The sequence below is a fragment of the Tetrao urogallus genome (assembly GCF_951394365.1).
Source record: "Tetrao urogallus genome assembly, chromosome: 10".
Taxonomy (NCBI): Eukaryota; Metazoa; Chordata; class Aves; order Galliformes; family Phasianidae; genus Tetrao; species Tetrao urogallus.
The window spans coordinates 13,049,725-13,065,447 of NC_136823.1; the positions used below are offsets into that span (position 1 = coordinate 13,049,725).

A 15,723-nucleotide genomic window follows, 5' to 3' on the forward strand; every position below is an offset into this window, starting at 1 on the left:
GGGCTCAGGTCTGCAGGCTATATGTAGAGATTTGTTCCCTCCTGAATGAGGCTGTTCTAAATGATTTAAAACAAAGTTGTGATAGTAAGGATAACATGCTTCTGCATTTATAGTCTTTCAAGGATCTTGGTCATTTCTGTGTAGGTTTACTAGTTTGGTAGCTTGTTTTCCGAATGGCCATCTTGAGGTCAGAGGAAAATCAGACACATCTTGCCTTTTGTTTACTTGTGTATATCAGAATATGGATAGTACTGAAGTTAGACTGGTACGTGCTAGATAAGAACAAAGGCATTGGTGAGTCCTACCTTCTCTGAATCATCTTTGAGCATTGGGCCTCCATGGATGAGGAGCACACCTGCTAATTTTCTTTAAGCGGTGCCAACTTTGTAGTTTCTGCTCAGCAAAGATTTAAGCTTTGCAATGTAAACTCCAGGGAGTAAAGACCACTTTCCTAACGATTCCTACTTTTCTCTTCCCAGCTCTGACCGAAGGTTATGTTGGCTCTCTGCATGAAAACAGACATGGTAGTTCTGTGCAGATACGGAGGCGAAAGGCTTCGGGGGATCCTTACTGGGCATACTCGGGTGAGTTGGATTCTTCAGAGCAGTGAAACATGAAATATCTCCAGAACTAAAATTTCTTCGCTTTTTGTTACTACTATGTTCAGAAATAGGATTTCTGAGCCTTAATTTACAGTGTATTTTCTGCTGACCTCCTTGTGACTTCCTCTACAGTAATCCATTCCTTTCCTGCGTTTCTGTCAGTTACCTGCAAAGTTTTCCTTGTAACTCTGCTCCTTCTGTGTATCCTGTTTTAAGTCTCTTAACGTAGCCCTGCAGTGGCATACTCCCATGAACTTTACAGCATCTTTCCAAGTTTACAGTTTGCTTGCACTGAATCTTGTAGAAAAACTGTAAGGGTTGAATTGACACATCCAGGTGACGAGACACTGGAAATTTTACAGTTAATTATCTGCATGTGTGTTATCACAGTAGACTGTAGTAAGGACAGTGAGAACTGTCAGTGCAGTAATGCACCAGGTGTGTGAGCTGAGAAGGTTAGATGTAGGAGGCATTGCGTTATTTGTCCTGTTGCTCTTACAAGAGCTCTTATGAAACGTTAAGGAACTGTGCTTTTATGCAGACCATGAAATTTCACTGGAAGTGAATGATTATAGGTGAAGTTGCAACTTTTTTCCACTAATACACAAAATACCAATGTTGCATTTTATTTGTCAGATCCTGAATATAAGCTGCTTCACTTGTGAATGAGATCATACAAGTAAAAATACTTCCAGACATTTTAGTAATGTAGGACAAGCTCTGCTTTTTGTTCAGAACTTTGAGGTTATCAACAAATGCACAGATATTTTAAGAGTTAATTCTGTGCTTCAGCTTAAAGCAACTCATTTAGGTTTTAAGCCTCCAAACAGTGGAAGATAACTTTCGTGTTGAAGTGAATGGGCTATTCTTATGTGTTGTCTTGCAATAAAATATTGTAAGTTAAGTGCTGCTTGGCAGGTTTATTTTGTTTCTGTTGCTGAAAATTGTATTTGGAATCTTCATTGCTGGTAGTTAAATCAAAATGTTTGAGAAAAACAAAAGTAGTGGAATTAATCAGTTGTCATATATGTCATAACTCGTTTATTTGAGTTACTAGACTTTTTAACCAGTCTTTTGCCTTAAAAACAAACAAAAACAGGAAAATACACACACAGAAACAAATCTACCAAAACAAAAAAATAAGTCCTACCCACCAAAAGTAACAAAATCTCATTTATGCATACAACAGTCTTCCTAATTCTATTTTTGTACTGGTGCAGTTCTTCCTTTATGAGTAACATCATTTGTTCACCCCTCCAGAAGAGCTTTTACCACCCACTAATCCTTTTAGATTTGTGTCATAATAAAGCGTATAGTCCTGATGTGTAATTATACCTTTCCTGTTGGATTTTGCATCCTTTTCTCTATTGAGAAATCTCCCGCTTCCATGAGAAAAATAGCCAACCTGTTTTTAGAGAAGTTAGTGACTTCTTGATCATCAATAGTGTGCCATTCCACCTGATCAGCTCTGTCTAATTAGAACCGTTTTTTGTCACTGTTGCTGACAAAAGGAGTAAACTAGGAGATGAAAAGATGGAAATGATGTATTTACCAGTGCTTGTCAAGAAACCAGGTGAAGATTTAATATTTTCTCAGCATGCTTAGTCATGCTGCCATTTGATCTGAGTAACTTAAAATGTCATTCCAGGGGTCAAGTGGTTTGGCACCAGCTATTCCAGCTGCAAGACATGAGTTCTTGTTGAAGCTTTCATGACGCGAAATACAAGCGTAAGCTAACAGTGTAGGTACAGCGTGACCTGGCTGCGTGGGTTCTGTGTAACCTACATCAGAACAAGGCCATGATGGAAGAGGTTGGAGGCCTGGTAGCCTCCGGAGCCCCTTTGAAGCCCATGCTGCAGGGAGGAGCAGCTCTATCCCACTGAGCTGCACAGCGAGCGCTGGTAGGTCTGCGTGAGAGCAGGATGACATGGGCATGTGCCAAAGATGAATGTTGTGCTGAAGGCAATGTTCACAGGGTTGCATTTGGGAAGAAAAAGGCAAATAGAGAAATGAGGAAGACACAGTTATTTCAGGAATAAATGGTGGACAGCAGAGCCCAAATGTCAAGCAGATGTTTTTTTCTAGTCAGGCACATTGAAGAGGATGCTCAAGTTATCTATTCCTTTCTCTTGCATCCCGGTTCCCCAGAGTGTTTCCCAGAACACTGAACAGGGCTTGGCTAAGCAGTTTATGTACTAACATCAGCCCTGCAGGAAGGGTTTTGGATGTAACTAGGAAGTTTATATCAAATGAGCTTACAGAGTGGGAAATTCACTCTGCAGTAAGCAATTAGTCCGTGTCAGTGGCTTCCAAGCTCTTCTATAGATGTTAACCAGTAGGCTGTTCCCCTTTCTTGTCCTCACATCTTGTTCAGACCAGCTCTCTTCCAGCTAGTTGTACAGCAGCTGCTGGCTCCAGCCCTGGCAGTTATGGGCAGAGAAAAAAGCTCTGCTGGCCTGTATGCTGCTGAATTTAAGTCTCTTCTAAGGGAAGTTGCCAACTAGAGTAAATAAGACCGGGACAGCTTCTGCTTGCTGCTGGCATACGACCACAGGCAGAGCTCAGCGTTGACCAGCATGCCCACGTCTCTGCTGGTTCTGTGTTAGGCTGAACTGTGGCTTTATATTGATTTCAGTTGAGCTCTACTGATTGACAGTCAGTGAGGCCCCTTAACAATTATGGCTGCGCCTGCCTCCTTTGCAGAGTTTTCTTTTCGTATTTTCAGTCTTAAATGCTCTAAAGTAAATTTTGAGGTAGGACTGAGAGGTGTGGAAGGAGGCAGCTGATTGTGGTTTCCCTGCCTGGGGGTGCAAAAGGGCACAGCTGTGCTGTGGAGAGCCCTCAGGTCTTTATCTTCCACAGGATACTAAGCGAATAGAACTCCTCTGTGGCATGTTGAGAACACTGCTGCTGCTCCACACTCTTGGGGGGGGGGGGGGGGGAAATGGCTCAGAAGCTGTTTTGATTCTCCAGAGATGGGGAATTTTCCTGGTTCCATGAGGTACTTATGGGATTGCCACGTGTTGCTTGTGATGTCATTCTTCTTAGGCACAGGAGCTGAAAGAGAATTAAGTTCAGCCACTGATGAGGAGTCAGGCACATTTCAGGTCTAACGCTTGTATGAGGCACTTACCTGCCTGAGTAGTCCCCACATTCACCCTGTGAACTCCTGTGCCTTGTGCTCACACTGCACGTGTCCTGCAGCAAGCCTTGGAGCCTGCACTGCAGAGCTCTCCCTTCCCTGTCCAATTGTAAAAGATAGGATTCAGAAACCTTGTAAAATAAGCCCTTTGTTTACAGGCACAATTCCAACTGTAACATTTACTCCAACTGAGGAATAAAACTCACAAAAATGAAGAGCAGATAATGAAATGAAAGGCCCATTTTAAATGAGTTTTGTCAAAAAGACAGAAGGAAATACAATTGGCCTTTCAGAAGAAACTTCATTAAGTCTGCGCTAGGAGCTCTTTAAACCAAATTCAGAAGTGAGCAACCACTGACAACAGAGCACAGTAACTTGTCTCAAGAGGAGCTGCAGGAGTGAATGGAGACTGAGATCTCCTAGATTTTAAGAGTTTTCAGGAAATCTAACTACGTTTCTAGGCAGACTTCTGTGCACACATGTATTTATGTATATTGGCAAAGCATTTATTCCACGAGTGTGTCTTATGGTTTGCCAGAGACTTTCCTAAATTGCAACTGACCACATTATTTGCAGTGTAATGGGAATGTGAAATGGGCACAGTGGAGCCAAAGCGAGAAGTAGGTGTGGATCCTGGATGTGCCTCACAGCAGTCCTCAGGACTTCTCACTGTTGTTTTTTCCATCAGGCTAGCCGCTGCATGAAGGACAAGTTTGAAATGGCTTTCAGCATAGTCTTTTATTCCCACAAAATTCAGCATCTTTCTAATATCCATAACAGCAACAGATAGCAAGCAGTAGAGGTGCCTTCCTGCCAGCAGAAAAAGGTTGTTGTGGCTACAAATTATTTCTTAAACATGAAAAGAAGTCCTACAGAAACATGCAGCTGGAAGTACCGCATCCAGGGCTTTCTGGCTGGCCCTCCCCTGTGCATTGTGTGCAGTTTCACAGAGCATAATATTTCAGGCTTTTGAAGATTACTCTCAACTGTCAAGTGTTGTGTCTATCAGTGCTGAAAACACTTTACCAGTGACCTGACAGATGCTATTTCGCTGTGCAGTAGCTCCCAAAAATGGTTAGCGAGAGGGTCAGGACTTCAGGATGATATTGATGATATTCCGTTATGAGATGCTGAGTCAGATGTTTGTATCTTAAGTTAGCAGCTCTAAAGGGTCTACCTATAGCCACTCTAAAAATATACCTACACTCATACGTGTCTTTTTTTTCTGAAAAACTGTTATGCAACATTAGTGTAACTGTTGCTGCAGCGCGATTATATAAAGCCAGAAGTAACTGTAGGGAAACAGCACTCTTTCCTCTGTTATCAGATCAGGAGGCTCCTCTTGAGTTGTTAATGCATCTTCACTTACATCTAACACGTGTGATCACAGGGTGTGGAACTGGGGGGCTGTGCTGTCTGAGGGCAGGATGCTGCAGGTGACAGTGCTTTTGTCACTGGAGTTTAATGATGTACCCAGTGTTTGTACCGCAGGGCTGGGCCACCCTGCTCTCTTGGTGTCTGTTCTGCTGCTCAGCCCTGGTCTTGCAAGCTGACTCATTCAAGGAATACTCCCTTCTAAGTAATCAAAACCATTTGTACTTTTTAGAGAACAAAAAAGTAGATACTAGCCAAGGATGTGAATGTGTTCTTTTTGCTTGTTTATTTAACTATGGCTTTGCAAAGATTTTTTTTTTTAATAGAAAATGCATAGTTCTTTTTAATCTTCAGGTGTTTTCAAGGCATCTTTTTTTCCTCTTTGTACTTTTGATGGCTCTCATTTTCAATGTGAAATTATTCACGCTGCTTACAATGCTTCTGTCTTTTATGCTTTATATTACTGATGTTTTTTCCATCTGTAACATTGGATCCCTTTCTCTTCAAGATAGCACACAACTACTGTGAACATTAGTAGAAAGTATTAGAAGAAAAAGAGGCTTTAGAAGGGTAGGGATGACCTTGAGAGGGGAAAAAGTGTCCAATAAGAGTAGGACTTGTGGCCACTATCAGTGTGTGAGTGCTTTGTCCTACAACACTTAGGCAGTTATTGCTGCCTTTTAAGATGCTATTATTTAAAATATAACCAGTGGTGAATATAAGAACTAAGTGGTGTTAGCAAAAGCGCTTGCTGGCATTAAAATGGGAAAGATCAGTAAAAGTTATTTCCTGAAATAATAGCAAATGGTGATGAAATGTAACTCGGTGATGTCTTTTTTAAATGTGTGAATTTCTCTCTTTGCTTAGATTGTTCTCATTAAATAAGCTGCTAATGTGAATTGGACAGGAAATAATCAGCAGATAGTAAGGAAAGCATTGAGACTTTATTGAACTAAGAGGTAACTAATGGCCTGTTCACTGTGGTCAGTATTTCACTCTTTCTATCTCTCGGGATAATAAATCTTGGTATTGAGCAAAACTTTGGCATACTGCATACATGGTTATCACCCCACTGTAAGGATACTCATCTCCATTAAATGCAGCATGATCAAAATGAGCAGTTTCTGCCTCTCCCTTTGCTCTTTGAAGCTGACTTCATATAGGGGGTCTAAGCCGACAGAAACAGGAAAAATATTATCTGATCAGTAAACTAATCTTTGAGTATTTTATCTGCATTTGTCAGAGATAAATGGTGGCCTTCACTGAACCCTGCAGAAGCCAGCTGTGGTGCATTCATTTTTATATGCAGTCTTATTAGAGTATCTAACAGGTGTTCCCCAAAGCAATGCTGTACTTTGTGAGACAAACGTGGAAAACTGTAGCTTGAGGATTTACTGTTACCATCGAAGCATGAATCTTGATTTATTTTTTTTTAATGTGCACAGCTAAGGTGGTATGCTGTTGTGTGATTTATCCAATAAACAGAGAATACCATCACTGTTTTTTTTTGTCTGTATTCTGATGGCACTTGGTCACAGGTCTTTGCACCCCTGAGCTGGGCACTGCACAAATGCACCAGAGATAGAGTTGCCTGGGGTATCTGTACCAAGTGTGCATTTACCAGGGAGATGTTGAGGAGAATGCTTTAGGTTATTTCTTTGGCTTTTCAGAGTTTTGAAGTAACAACTATGAAGTACTTTTAATTTTTGAGAATGAAGAAATAAATTTCCAAGTTCTTATTCCCGAGAATAGAATTTATCTTCCAAACCTTAAGCTACTGTAAATAAAAATTCACAATAACACGGCCATGCCGAGTATTTAACACGGGCAGTCCTTGTAGGAGAACCTGCCTGTCATAAGCAGTCTATGTAATCTGGAATCACTTCCAGTAATCCATTGCTGGGGAACATAGCCCTGACATTTGTCATGTTTGTTTGTGGGCAAGTTTCTATGTAACGTGCTAAGAAACCCTAAGATAGCAATTCTACTGCATAGATACAACTTCTTTACTGAATACCAGCAATACTGTTTTCTCTCTTCTTGCTACCTTTTCTTGCATGCAACGCTTACAGTTCATTCCAAGTACTGTCACTGTCAATCCTGGTATCCAGTCTGTAATGAAATGGTTGACTGAATTTTTAGATGTTGGATGTGATGGTGAATTTGCCTTTTTTTCTTCCTTGGCAAAGTTCTTTCTGAAAGTTGATTGTTTTTCATGCCTTAAATGCATTAAAGCAAATCCCTGATTTCTGAATGCTCTAATTTTTTTTCTTTAATGCTTTTCAGTAGAGAGACCATTGGCAGCTGGACAGCTTTGAAAAATGTAAATACGAGGTGCAAAGAACCAGGCGTTCCCTCAACTTCTTTCACGAAGTTCTTGCCTACCACAGCACAAAAGTATTAAATAACTGCAACAGCTGCTAGATGATGTCTTTGGGGTTTCAGATGCAATTGTTTCAGTAGTACATCAAAGTATTCTTACTTCACACATCTCTGGCTATCTGTGATGAAATGATGAAGCTCAAAGAGCTGCTTTTGCTGGAGGAGGGGGGACCCCTCACTTCCTTAATGTACTGTGCTTTTTGTTGTGTTTTCATTGAATGCGAACAGTGGGACATTTGTAGAAAACCTCTGGAAAGACAACAACTACTGCACTGTTCCACGATTCTGAAAATGTGCTGCAGTGCAGCAAAAACTTGTGTCATTTTAACTGATTTCGAGGCATTGAAATGGGAAAGAATATAAAATATTTCCGCTCTTCTTTAGACAAAATGAAGTGAAAGGCTTATGTTTTAAACCTACAAAAAAAAAAAAATAAGATGGAGTATTTGAGTAGCAGCTGTGATACAAGCTCAGCAGATGTGCTGGATAATACTCAGAAAGTTGAAGTCTGCTGTTGCCTTGTCATTATCAAATGATGGCAATAATACATTGAATTTCCAATCTTGATTTAATAAGTAACTGAACACATAGGAGAAGAATAATGGGGAAAAATATGCGAAGAGCAAAGATACTGCAGTGAGAAACAACACTGCAAGCAGGGAATCTCTGAATAGAACTCTAGTGAGAATGTTTTATTTTTTTTAAAGGAAGGAAAAATGGTTGTCGCAAGCATTTTTTTTGTGAAGGTCCAAGCATGAAATAATCAATGCATAAATCAGAATCTTAGCTGTGGAGGATGGAAGTGGAGCCTCTGCATGAAAGAACAGAACAAAACCAGTATTGCAGTTCATGTTAGAACTGTTCGTAGTTCATGTTAGATAGTTGTAGAATTATTTCTTCTCTTTTTTTTGAGGTGATTTTTTGAGATGGCTGTTCCGTGTCATTCCATTCACTCTCCAGAAGATGATTTTCCTTTTGGTATCTCTGCCTCAGGAGTTGCTCCATCTGTTCTCTTACCCAGAATGTATATTATTCTATAACACATCTAAGACTTGTAGGTTTTTTTTCATTATGGCTCTTGAAAAAGCAGCCCTTGCCCATGAAGGGCCAGTTCCCAGCTCCAGACAGCTCAGCCAGATGTGGGTAGAGGTGACCTGTCTTTCTTCTAGGCTGAATGTTTGTTACATCACATCTGTTAGAGAAATACAGAGTTGAAGAGTCTCATCTGTATGGGTTCCTAAGTGTATTGCAGTGTGAGTGCTTAGTGGCAGATAGTTCTAATGCTTGTAACATCTCTGCAGTCAGCGTGCTTATGTGGTGGGAGCTAAGGGACAGGGCAGTTTAACTTCTCTGATGGGCTCCACTCTGCGTACAGCAGCATTGGAAGTTCAGCAGCATCCCAGTGCTTTGTGCTGTTTCTTCCAGGAAGCATCCATCCTTATCAGATGCTGTTTGAAGAGATCTGGGTTGCCTGTGAGATTGCACCTTCCTGGGGAGGCCATGTCAGCAGCATGGGCGATGTGAGGCTCCTCAGTGAACGGGGCCCTCCCGGAGGCAATCCAGCCACAGAGCATGGTTCTGGCTCTTGGTGCTTTCAGGCTCTTCCACTGGGATTAGGACACTTTTGGGCTTGAGTAAGAAGACATTCTTTTCCTATTCAACACACTGAACATTTGACTTTAAAGTATGAAGTTTTTATTAAAGACTGCGTATGCTGAGGGAGTTGGATGGGCACACTTTTAACTATCAAATTAAATAAATATGAAATCCTGCAATGGAGTGCGGAGATGTGCATATAAATTACATCTTTAAACAGCACTTGAATGATTTTTCTGGAAGTGTTTTTAACTCTCTCTTCAGGGCTCATAAGGGTCATCTCGGTAGCCTTCCAAACCAAGGCAAAATGTATTGGAACTGGAATGATTTATTGAAGAGACACGTTACTTTGTGGTATAAAAGGAATGTCAGGTCTTGCTGAGCACCTGAGTATGCAGCTGCTGTTTCTGTAGAGCTGGGAAAGCGAGTGGGCTTAGTTCAATTGAAGCCTGAATGAAGGTCTCCAAAGTATGTCTCCCCACCCACTCTCATCTATCTATGTCTGGCTGTGAGGTGAGATAGGCTGTAGGTTGGTGGTGCTTCCAGATCAGTTAGTGAGATGATTGATTTCATTCATGATGAATTAGAAGGCCTATGTCCCCGTTGCAGAGGTGAAAATGTCAATTTCAGCTGATGTAGAAAGGGGTGGTAGGCATTGATGGCTTGTGTAGTCCCTGTGGTTGAATTCTCAGTAGGGTATGATACTTCTGAGGTATGTAGTTGCTTTAAAATCCCTAGGTGAACTGAATTAAACAACAAGCAAGCCCTTGGCCAAAGGAGTCTTTGCTGTGAACGTTAGGATCTCTGTCTTTTCACAAAACTCTTCTGAAAGTACTGCTGAAGTAAAGCCTTCCTTCTCTGCATTCATGCCTGAGTGTGGTCTTGATGCATGCTTGCTCCATACTGCTACATGCTCACAGCCTTGCAGGTTCACATCTGTAGTGGTATAGCTACTGTAAGGTAGGGTTGTGTTGTGATCATGGTCATAAAGACTAGACTGATGCTGGGCACTGTGTCTTGGATCTCCCATCTGTGGCTGTGCAGAGTACTGGAGCTAGCTGAATTCTCTGAAGCTGACTGGTACCACTTTTACCTTGCTATAATTTAGGACAACATGTAAATTGTCTAGCTGCCAGGAAGTTCAGGAGGAGCTGTTTCATCTGGGTTTCTTTATTCTTGACTCACTTCTGAGACTTTCTCAACTCTCTTGGTGTGCAAGTTTCCTTGAAAACTAACAAAACGTCCCCCAGTTGAATGCCTGAAAATGGTCAGTACTGACATATGGACTGCTTTGTTTTCTTTCCTGTGTGAATTAGTGAAACAAATGTTTCTTGCCTCCTTTCCCAACCCATCCGTAACAAACGTACTGCTAGACAGACGTCACTTGGGTGCTGCTGATCCCATACACTTGAGCTGTTCTGGACCAGAACCACGCAGGACCCCTTGGCTATGTTAGTGTCACCAGGCTCAGTCCTTCTGTGGAGCTCCTGCCCCAACAAACCAGTAGGTGGATGCATTCAGAATGAGGGATTTAACGTTAGGCTCTCTGCTTTGCATCTGTTTGTTTCTCAAGTACAGAAATAAGACTTGCCATGCAGTAATATTGGCAGTGAAGTCAGGCAGAGTTTAGATCACGTACAGTTTTACATCCTGCTCCAGAGATTGGTGCTGTGTCTTGGGCTGCTGCTGAAGCCTTCTGCACCTTTAGGGTATGGAAAGCTATCTTACATGCCAGATGTTAATCTGTTGCTAACCAGAGGGGACATGAACTTTTCAGATAGATTCTAACTTGCATGCTTCTGCAACAGTTCAGATCGTGTTTTTAACTTATATTTTGGTTGTTGGAGGCTTGAGATTGAGACAGTTATCTGGGTGATACAGTATTGTCATACATTGATCTCTGAGGAAGGGGATTTAATGTGTGAAGTTGAGTTTGCAGAGAATTTGATGCAACTTCTGAAAAGGATTGTTTGGTGTGTGTAATTCAGATGCTGTTTATATTGTGAAGAGCTCCCTAGATGCCTTTAGGGCTTCCTTGCTCTCAGTGCAAACACAGGAAAGTCATTCCAACCTTAAAAATTGTACAGAAAATGTACACTGTGAGCAATGTCTTGGTGTTAAATGTAAAAATGGCTGAAGCCAGCGTGTAACAAGATGAGGACTGTGAGCTGGAGAATTGGCTCTTAGAATCATAGAATGTCCTGAGTTGGAAAGGACCATAAGGTCCAACTCCTCGCATGTCCCCAAATATAGTGATGCTCCAAGATCCACCTGCTACTCTTCAGTTTGGTGAAAATTAACCAGTGGGTTCAAAAATGGTGGGGATGGAATAGCAGTTGATAGAGCAAATGTGTTTTGACGGCTCAGATCCGTAAGCCTGAGGAAACTGGGCTGTTAATCTCCTATGGGCCTCTATTCAAAATTGCAAGCTCTTATGAATAGCTTTTTCAGAATTGTGCCAGTTAGGTCTGGGCTTTCATGAGGAGATCCCTGCGATTTCAGCAGGTGGGTGCTTAAATCTAAGGAAGGTCTCAGTGCTTCAAGTGATCAAATTGTTAGTGACTGTTCTGCGTTGTGCTAAATGAAATAAAGCTCTTCAGAGTCTTTTGAATCTGTTGAAGCCCATGCAAGCTTTTCACTTGTGCCTGTGCCTCTGATCCTTCGTGCCAGTGAAGGTCATCTGCGCAGGAGCCATTGGAAGAGTGCATAGTTGGAGAACCACCTGCTTGTCTTTAACAGAAGGGAAGACGGTTGTGGCGTTACCTAGTGATGGGATTTAGTGCTGCGTTCCATGGTGTTTCTGTATGAACTGACCTGCATAGTACAGTAAACATTTCAAGTATTTTTCCCAAAGTAGTATTGGAATGTAGAATAAAAAGTAACTGCTGAGAAAGTATTTTTTGCTGAGTTATGCTAATTTTGAAAATGCATAATACTCCATAGGCTTTTAAGAAGTGATACTGGGCATATTTAACATTCTTTGATGTTAATTTCCTGGCATATGGACATCTCAACTTATTAAAATAAATAAGTACTTTCAAATTTAATGGAATGATGGAGGAAATGGCCTTTTTCACATTCTCGTCCGCTTCGCTGGATAATTTAATGTTTTAAAATGTAAGTTCATATTAAAGTTTAAAATTTAAGTATTGGTTTTTGAAATTCTGTAATAAAAAGGTTTTGCTGTAGGAGAGATGTATGAATTAGTTCACACGATAACACAATTTAAAAAGGCCGGTGATTTCCTCTGTACAAAATGCTAGCTGTAAATCCTCCTCCTATACACGTTACAGTGTGGGCCTAGTGATACAATCTCCTGGAAGTGCTTCTTTCCTGAGGCATGGCTGGAGAGCCTGGGTCACATCACCAGGTCCCGCAGTCCAGCATGGAAGAGGTCTTTTCTCATCTCACATTGCGTTTTACTGTCTCTTGGAGAGTTACTGTAAGCTCCTTGGGGCGCAGAAGGTCATTTGTTTATGTTGGCTAGCAAAAGGATCTTTTATGTTTTCCTTTATGCTAGACTTGTATGTTTTGCTTCCAAGGCCTTTGTATCTAGTTGGAAGGATTTCTTTATAGCCTTAGGTGTGACTGCATTATTAGTGGGTATAGGAAATGCACTTTGGTGCTCTCTTCTCTGTTGATGGAGAGGAGGAATTCCCTGGAGGATAAGTAATGCTTAATTTAATTGACTAGAAATAAATATTTGAGACCTAAATATTTAATGGAAATCATTGTGTTAGAGTGAAGGGATGAGCTGCGGGTGGGAGCTTGCATCGCTTGAGAGCTGCTTACCTGCTGCTCTGGGGCCAGTGATGGCTTTATTTCATTTCAAGGCAGACTGGAAACTGAAGAACTTATTTTCAAGGAGAAAAATTGCAAGAGACCCAAATGGAAAATCTGCTCGTCTGAGGAAGAAGTGACAAAGTTCACTGTGATTATATTGATTTTATATTACCATGCAGTGCTGGGACTAGCCCGTGTCTGTTCCTGCTGCTGAAAAGAAGAAAAGGAGGTGCAGATACTGCCCTCCTTTCTGTTTCTCAATATTTTGTTACTAGTAGGATAACTCCGAGCAGTTTCTTCCTGACGTTCTGGCATCCCCACTGGAGCAGGATGGGGCTAACGAGGTACAGTGGGACAGCAGTGCACTTTTTCTCAGCAGCCCACCCCTGTGCTGGCTGTGCCCATTGCAAGATGCATACCGTGCCCCATGCAGTGCCCAGCAGCTGCCTCTGTTCTGTGCCCACAGCCCCACCATGGGTGGCATCAACAGGAAACGGCGTGTCTGAGTTGGATGTGGTTTTGTAAAAAGAACTGTGATAGCCCATACCACAAATTATAACTAAGCTGGAATTAATAGCAATTAACAGCACCAATATTCATTTACCAGAAGTTTTGCAGAAAAGTCATTACTGTTTAACTTCATGCTGTTCGCTTTCATTTCAGTCTCGATGAGAAAATTATTCAGTCAATAAGAGTTAATGTTTTATTTCAGACTGGTCTTGTCTATTTTAGTATCAAGTGTGCCTTTTGGGAACGAGAACAAAGAGCAAATAAAGTTAATTGTGATAGGAATTTGATATATTATTATAACAAAACTTTCAATTGCTGTATGACTGAAAGAGGACAGGAAGATGTCTTGAACCTATACTTAATCCAGGAAAGTTGTGGTGGGAGACATTCAGACTCCTTGTTTGGTGTGATGGAGAGAATGCCTGAGGCACCCGGGTAGGGAAGATGTCTATTTCTGTGTCTTCCTCATGGTTCTTTTTCTCAGCCATCTGACATAGTATGCATGCCTGGGTCTGTGCCAAGCAGAGATGCAGCATCCAAGGGAGACTTTATTACTTCAGTCCTAGATGACTAATTTTCTACCAAATTGTATGGGCCTGATTAGTCTGGAACACAGTAATGCTGTTTTAAAGATCTCTAGTGCATCCGTTACTTCTGTTTCCAGTGTGCTTCTTCATAAGGAAAACATTTGTTTCTAACCATCACATCTTTAGGTATGGTCTGGGCCAGAAAAATCCCACTGAGCTCAGTTTGGCTAGCATGTTTGTTATGTTCAACTTTGACTTCATTGAAGGAATGTTTAAGAAATCCTTGCTTTGTAGCACTCCTGTGATACAACGGCTTCCCTCTCCCCCCTGTGTGTAGAACATGGAAGAGGCTCAGGCAGTTATGTGTCCCGAGCCATGTGGAAGACTGAGAACTGAAAACAAGGTTTGTAGATGTGCATCATCCCTTTTTAAGTGATAGCACACCCATCTGATTCAGGCAGGGCAGCAGGTGCTTCATGTCATTTCTCATCAGTGGGACCCCAGGTAGCTGGAGCAGGAGCTGCCATTTGTGCAGTGTGGTGTTTATTGCAGCTGCAGGGCAGGCGGGGGACGGTACCTGCCTGTTAGCATTGGCAGTGGGAGAGGGGAAAGAGCCAGGGTGGCTCTGCAGGCAGGGCAGGGCTGTCTTTGCACTCAGAGCTCTTGGCTTTTTAAATAAAACACTGCAGTAGCTTTGGGCTATTTTTGTATCTTTTTGTTTTTAACTTTAAGCTCCAAAACACTTAACCTTCACTTCTGCAGGAGAGTTTAGAATAATCTGTGTTTTGCAAATCGTGGAATTTTAATACCTTTATCTAAAAACCATTTGTCAGGCTCTGCAGAATCCCTCTTCATTAAATCACTCTTGAGGTTTTTCATAGTTCAAGTCTTAAAAAAATAAAAATGAAACACTCTTTTTATTGTCCCTGGAAAAGCCTTGTGCCTTTATCAGCATCCTCTGCCTTTTGTAGGGGAAGCAAATAGACCCCTTGTGCCGGTGCCTGTACAAAGGCAGAGTCCCCATATATTTCTGCTGGATCTGTGTCCTCTTGCAGTAGAGTATTTACTTAAATAAACATGATAATGTGCTGTTTGCAGGACTTCTGCATTCTGGGGCAGCAGCGCTGGAGTGAAGCAGACTGCATCCATTCAGATGATTGCACTTCTGAAACAAAGCATGTTGTCCTAGTGGGGAGAAACTAAAATGGGTATAAGAATCTTCTCTGCACAGAGTAAGGGCCATTGACTATTACCTGATGGCCCTATCCTAATTGGGGTTTCATACCTGGAGGAGGGGCAGGTCAGAGTTCTGGAGGCCTCCTGGAGCTTGTCGACGTGTCTGGGGATGAGAGTGCTTAGCAGCATCAGCCAGGTGGCCTCTGTTTCCAGGCACTTCATGCCTGTAGTTTCTGCTTCGTTTCAGATTAGGTCAGGTTTCAGCTAGAGGTGATAGACTTTGGTCTCATTATCTGTTCTTGTCAACCCTCCATTTCCTTGCTTCCACACATCTTCCTTCCTCAAACACCCATAATAAGGCACAGCTCTTCAGATGGCCACATGGCGCAGTTCCTCCTGCAAACACTTTCTTGAATAATTGTGCCCTTTCTCCCCTCGGCTTGCTTTCACGAAAGGTTGTATTGCTGACTTTTTAGACACTAGATCCCATTATCTTGATGCAAATACATTGTCTCACTAAATGAAGGGCAAATTATTTTAAATCTGTGGAACTCTAAATGCCATTCCTGTAGGGTCTTCAAACCAAAGCAGTGGAAATATCTGACTGCATCCTGCCAGCTAGTGCCTCTGA

At 41.8% G+C, this 15,723-nt stretch overlaps 1 protein-coding gene across 1 annotated transcript in view; it reads left to right on the top strand.

Annotated features, from left to right (window-relative positions):
* PTPRG (protein tyrosine phosphatase receptor type G) overlaps window positions 1-15,723 on the top strand; it is a gene marked incomplete at both ends in the record, with an annotated part of 373,823 nt that overhangs the window by 85,270 nt on the left and 272,830 nt on the right. The window contains one exon of the mRNA XM_079540404.1: window positions 480-584. Within this exon, the coding sequence (XP_079396530.1) occupies window positions 480-584 (105 nt within the window). The remainder of the gene's footprint in view (window positions 1-479; window positions 585-15,723) is intronic.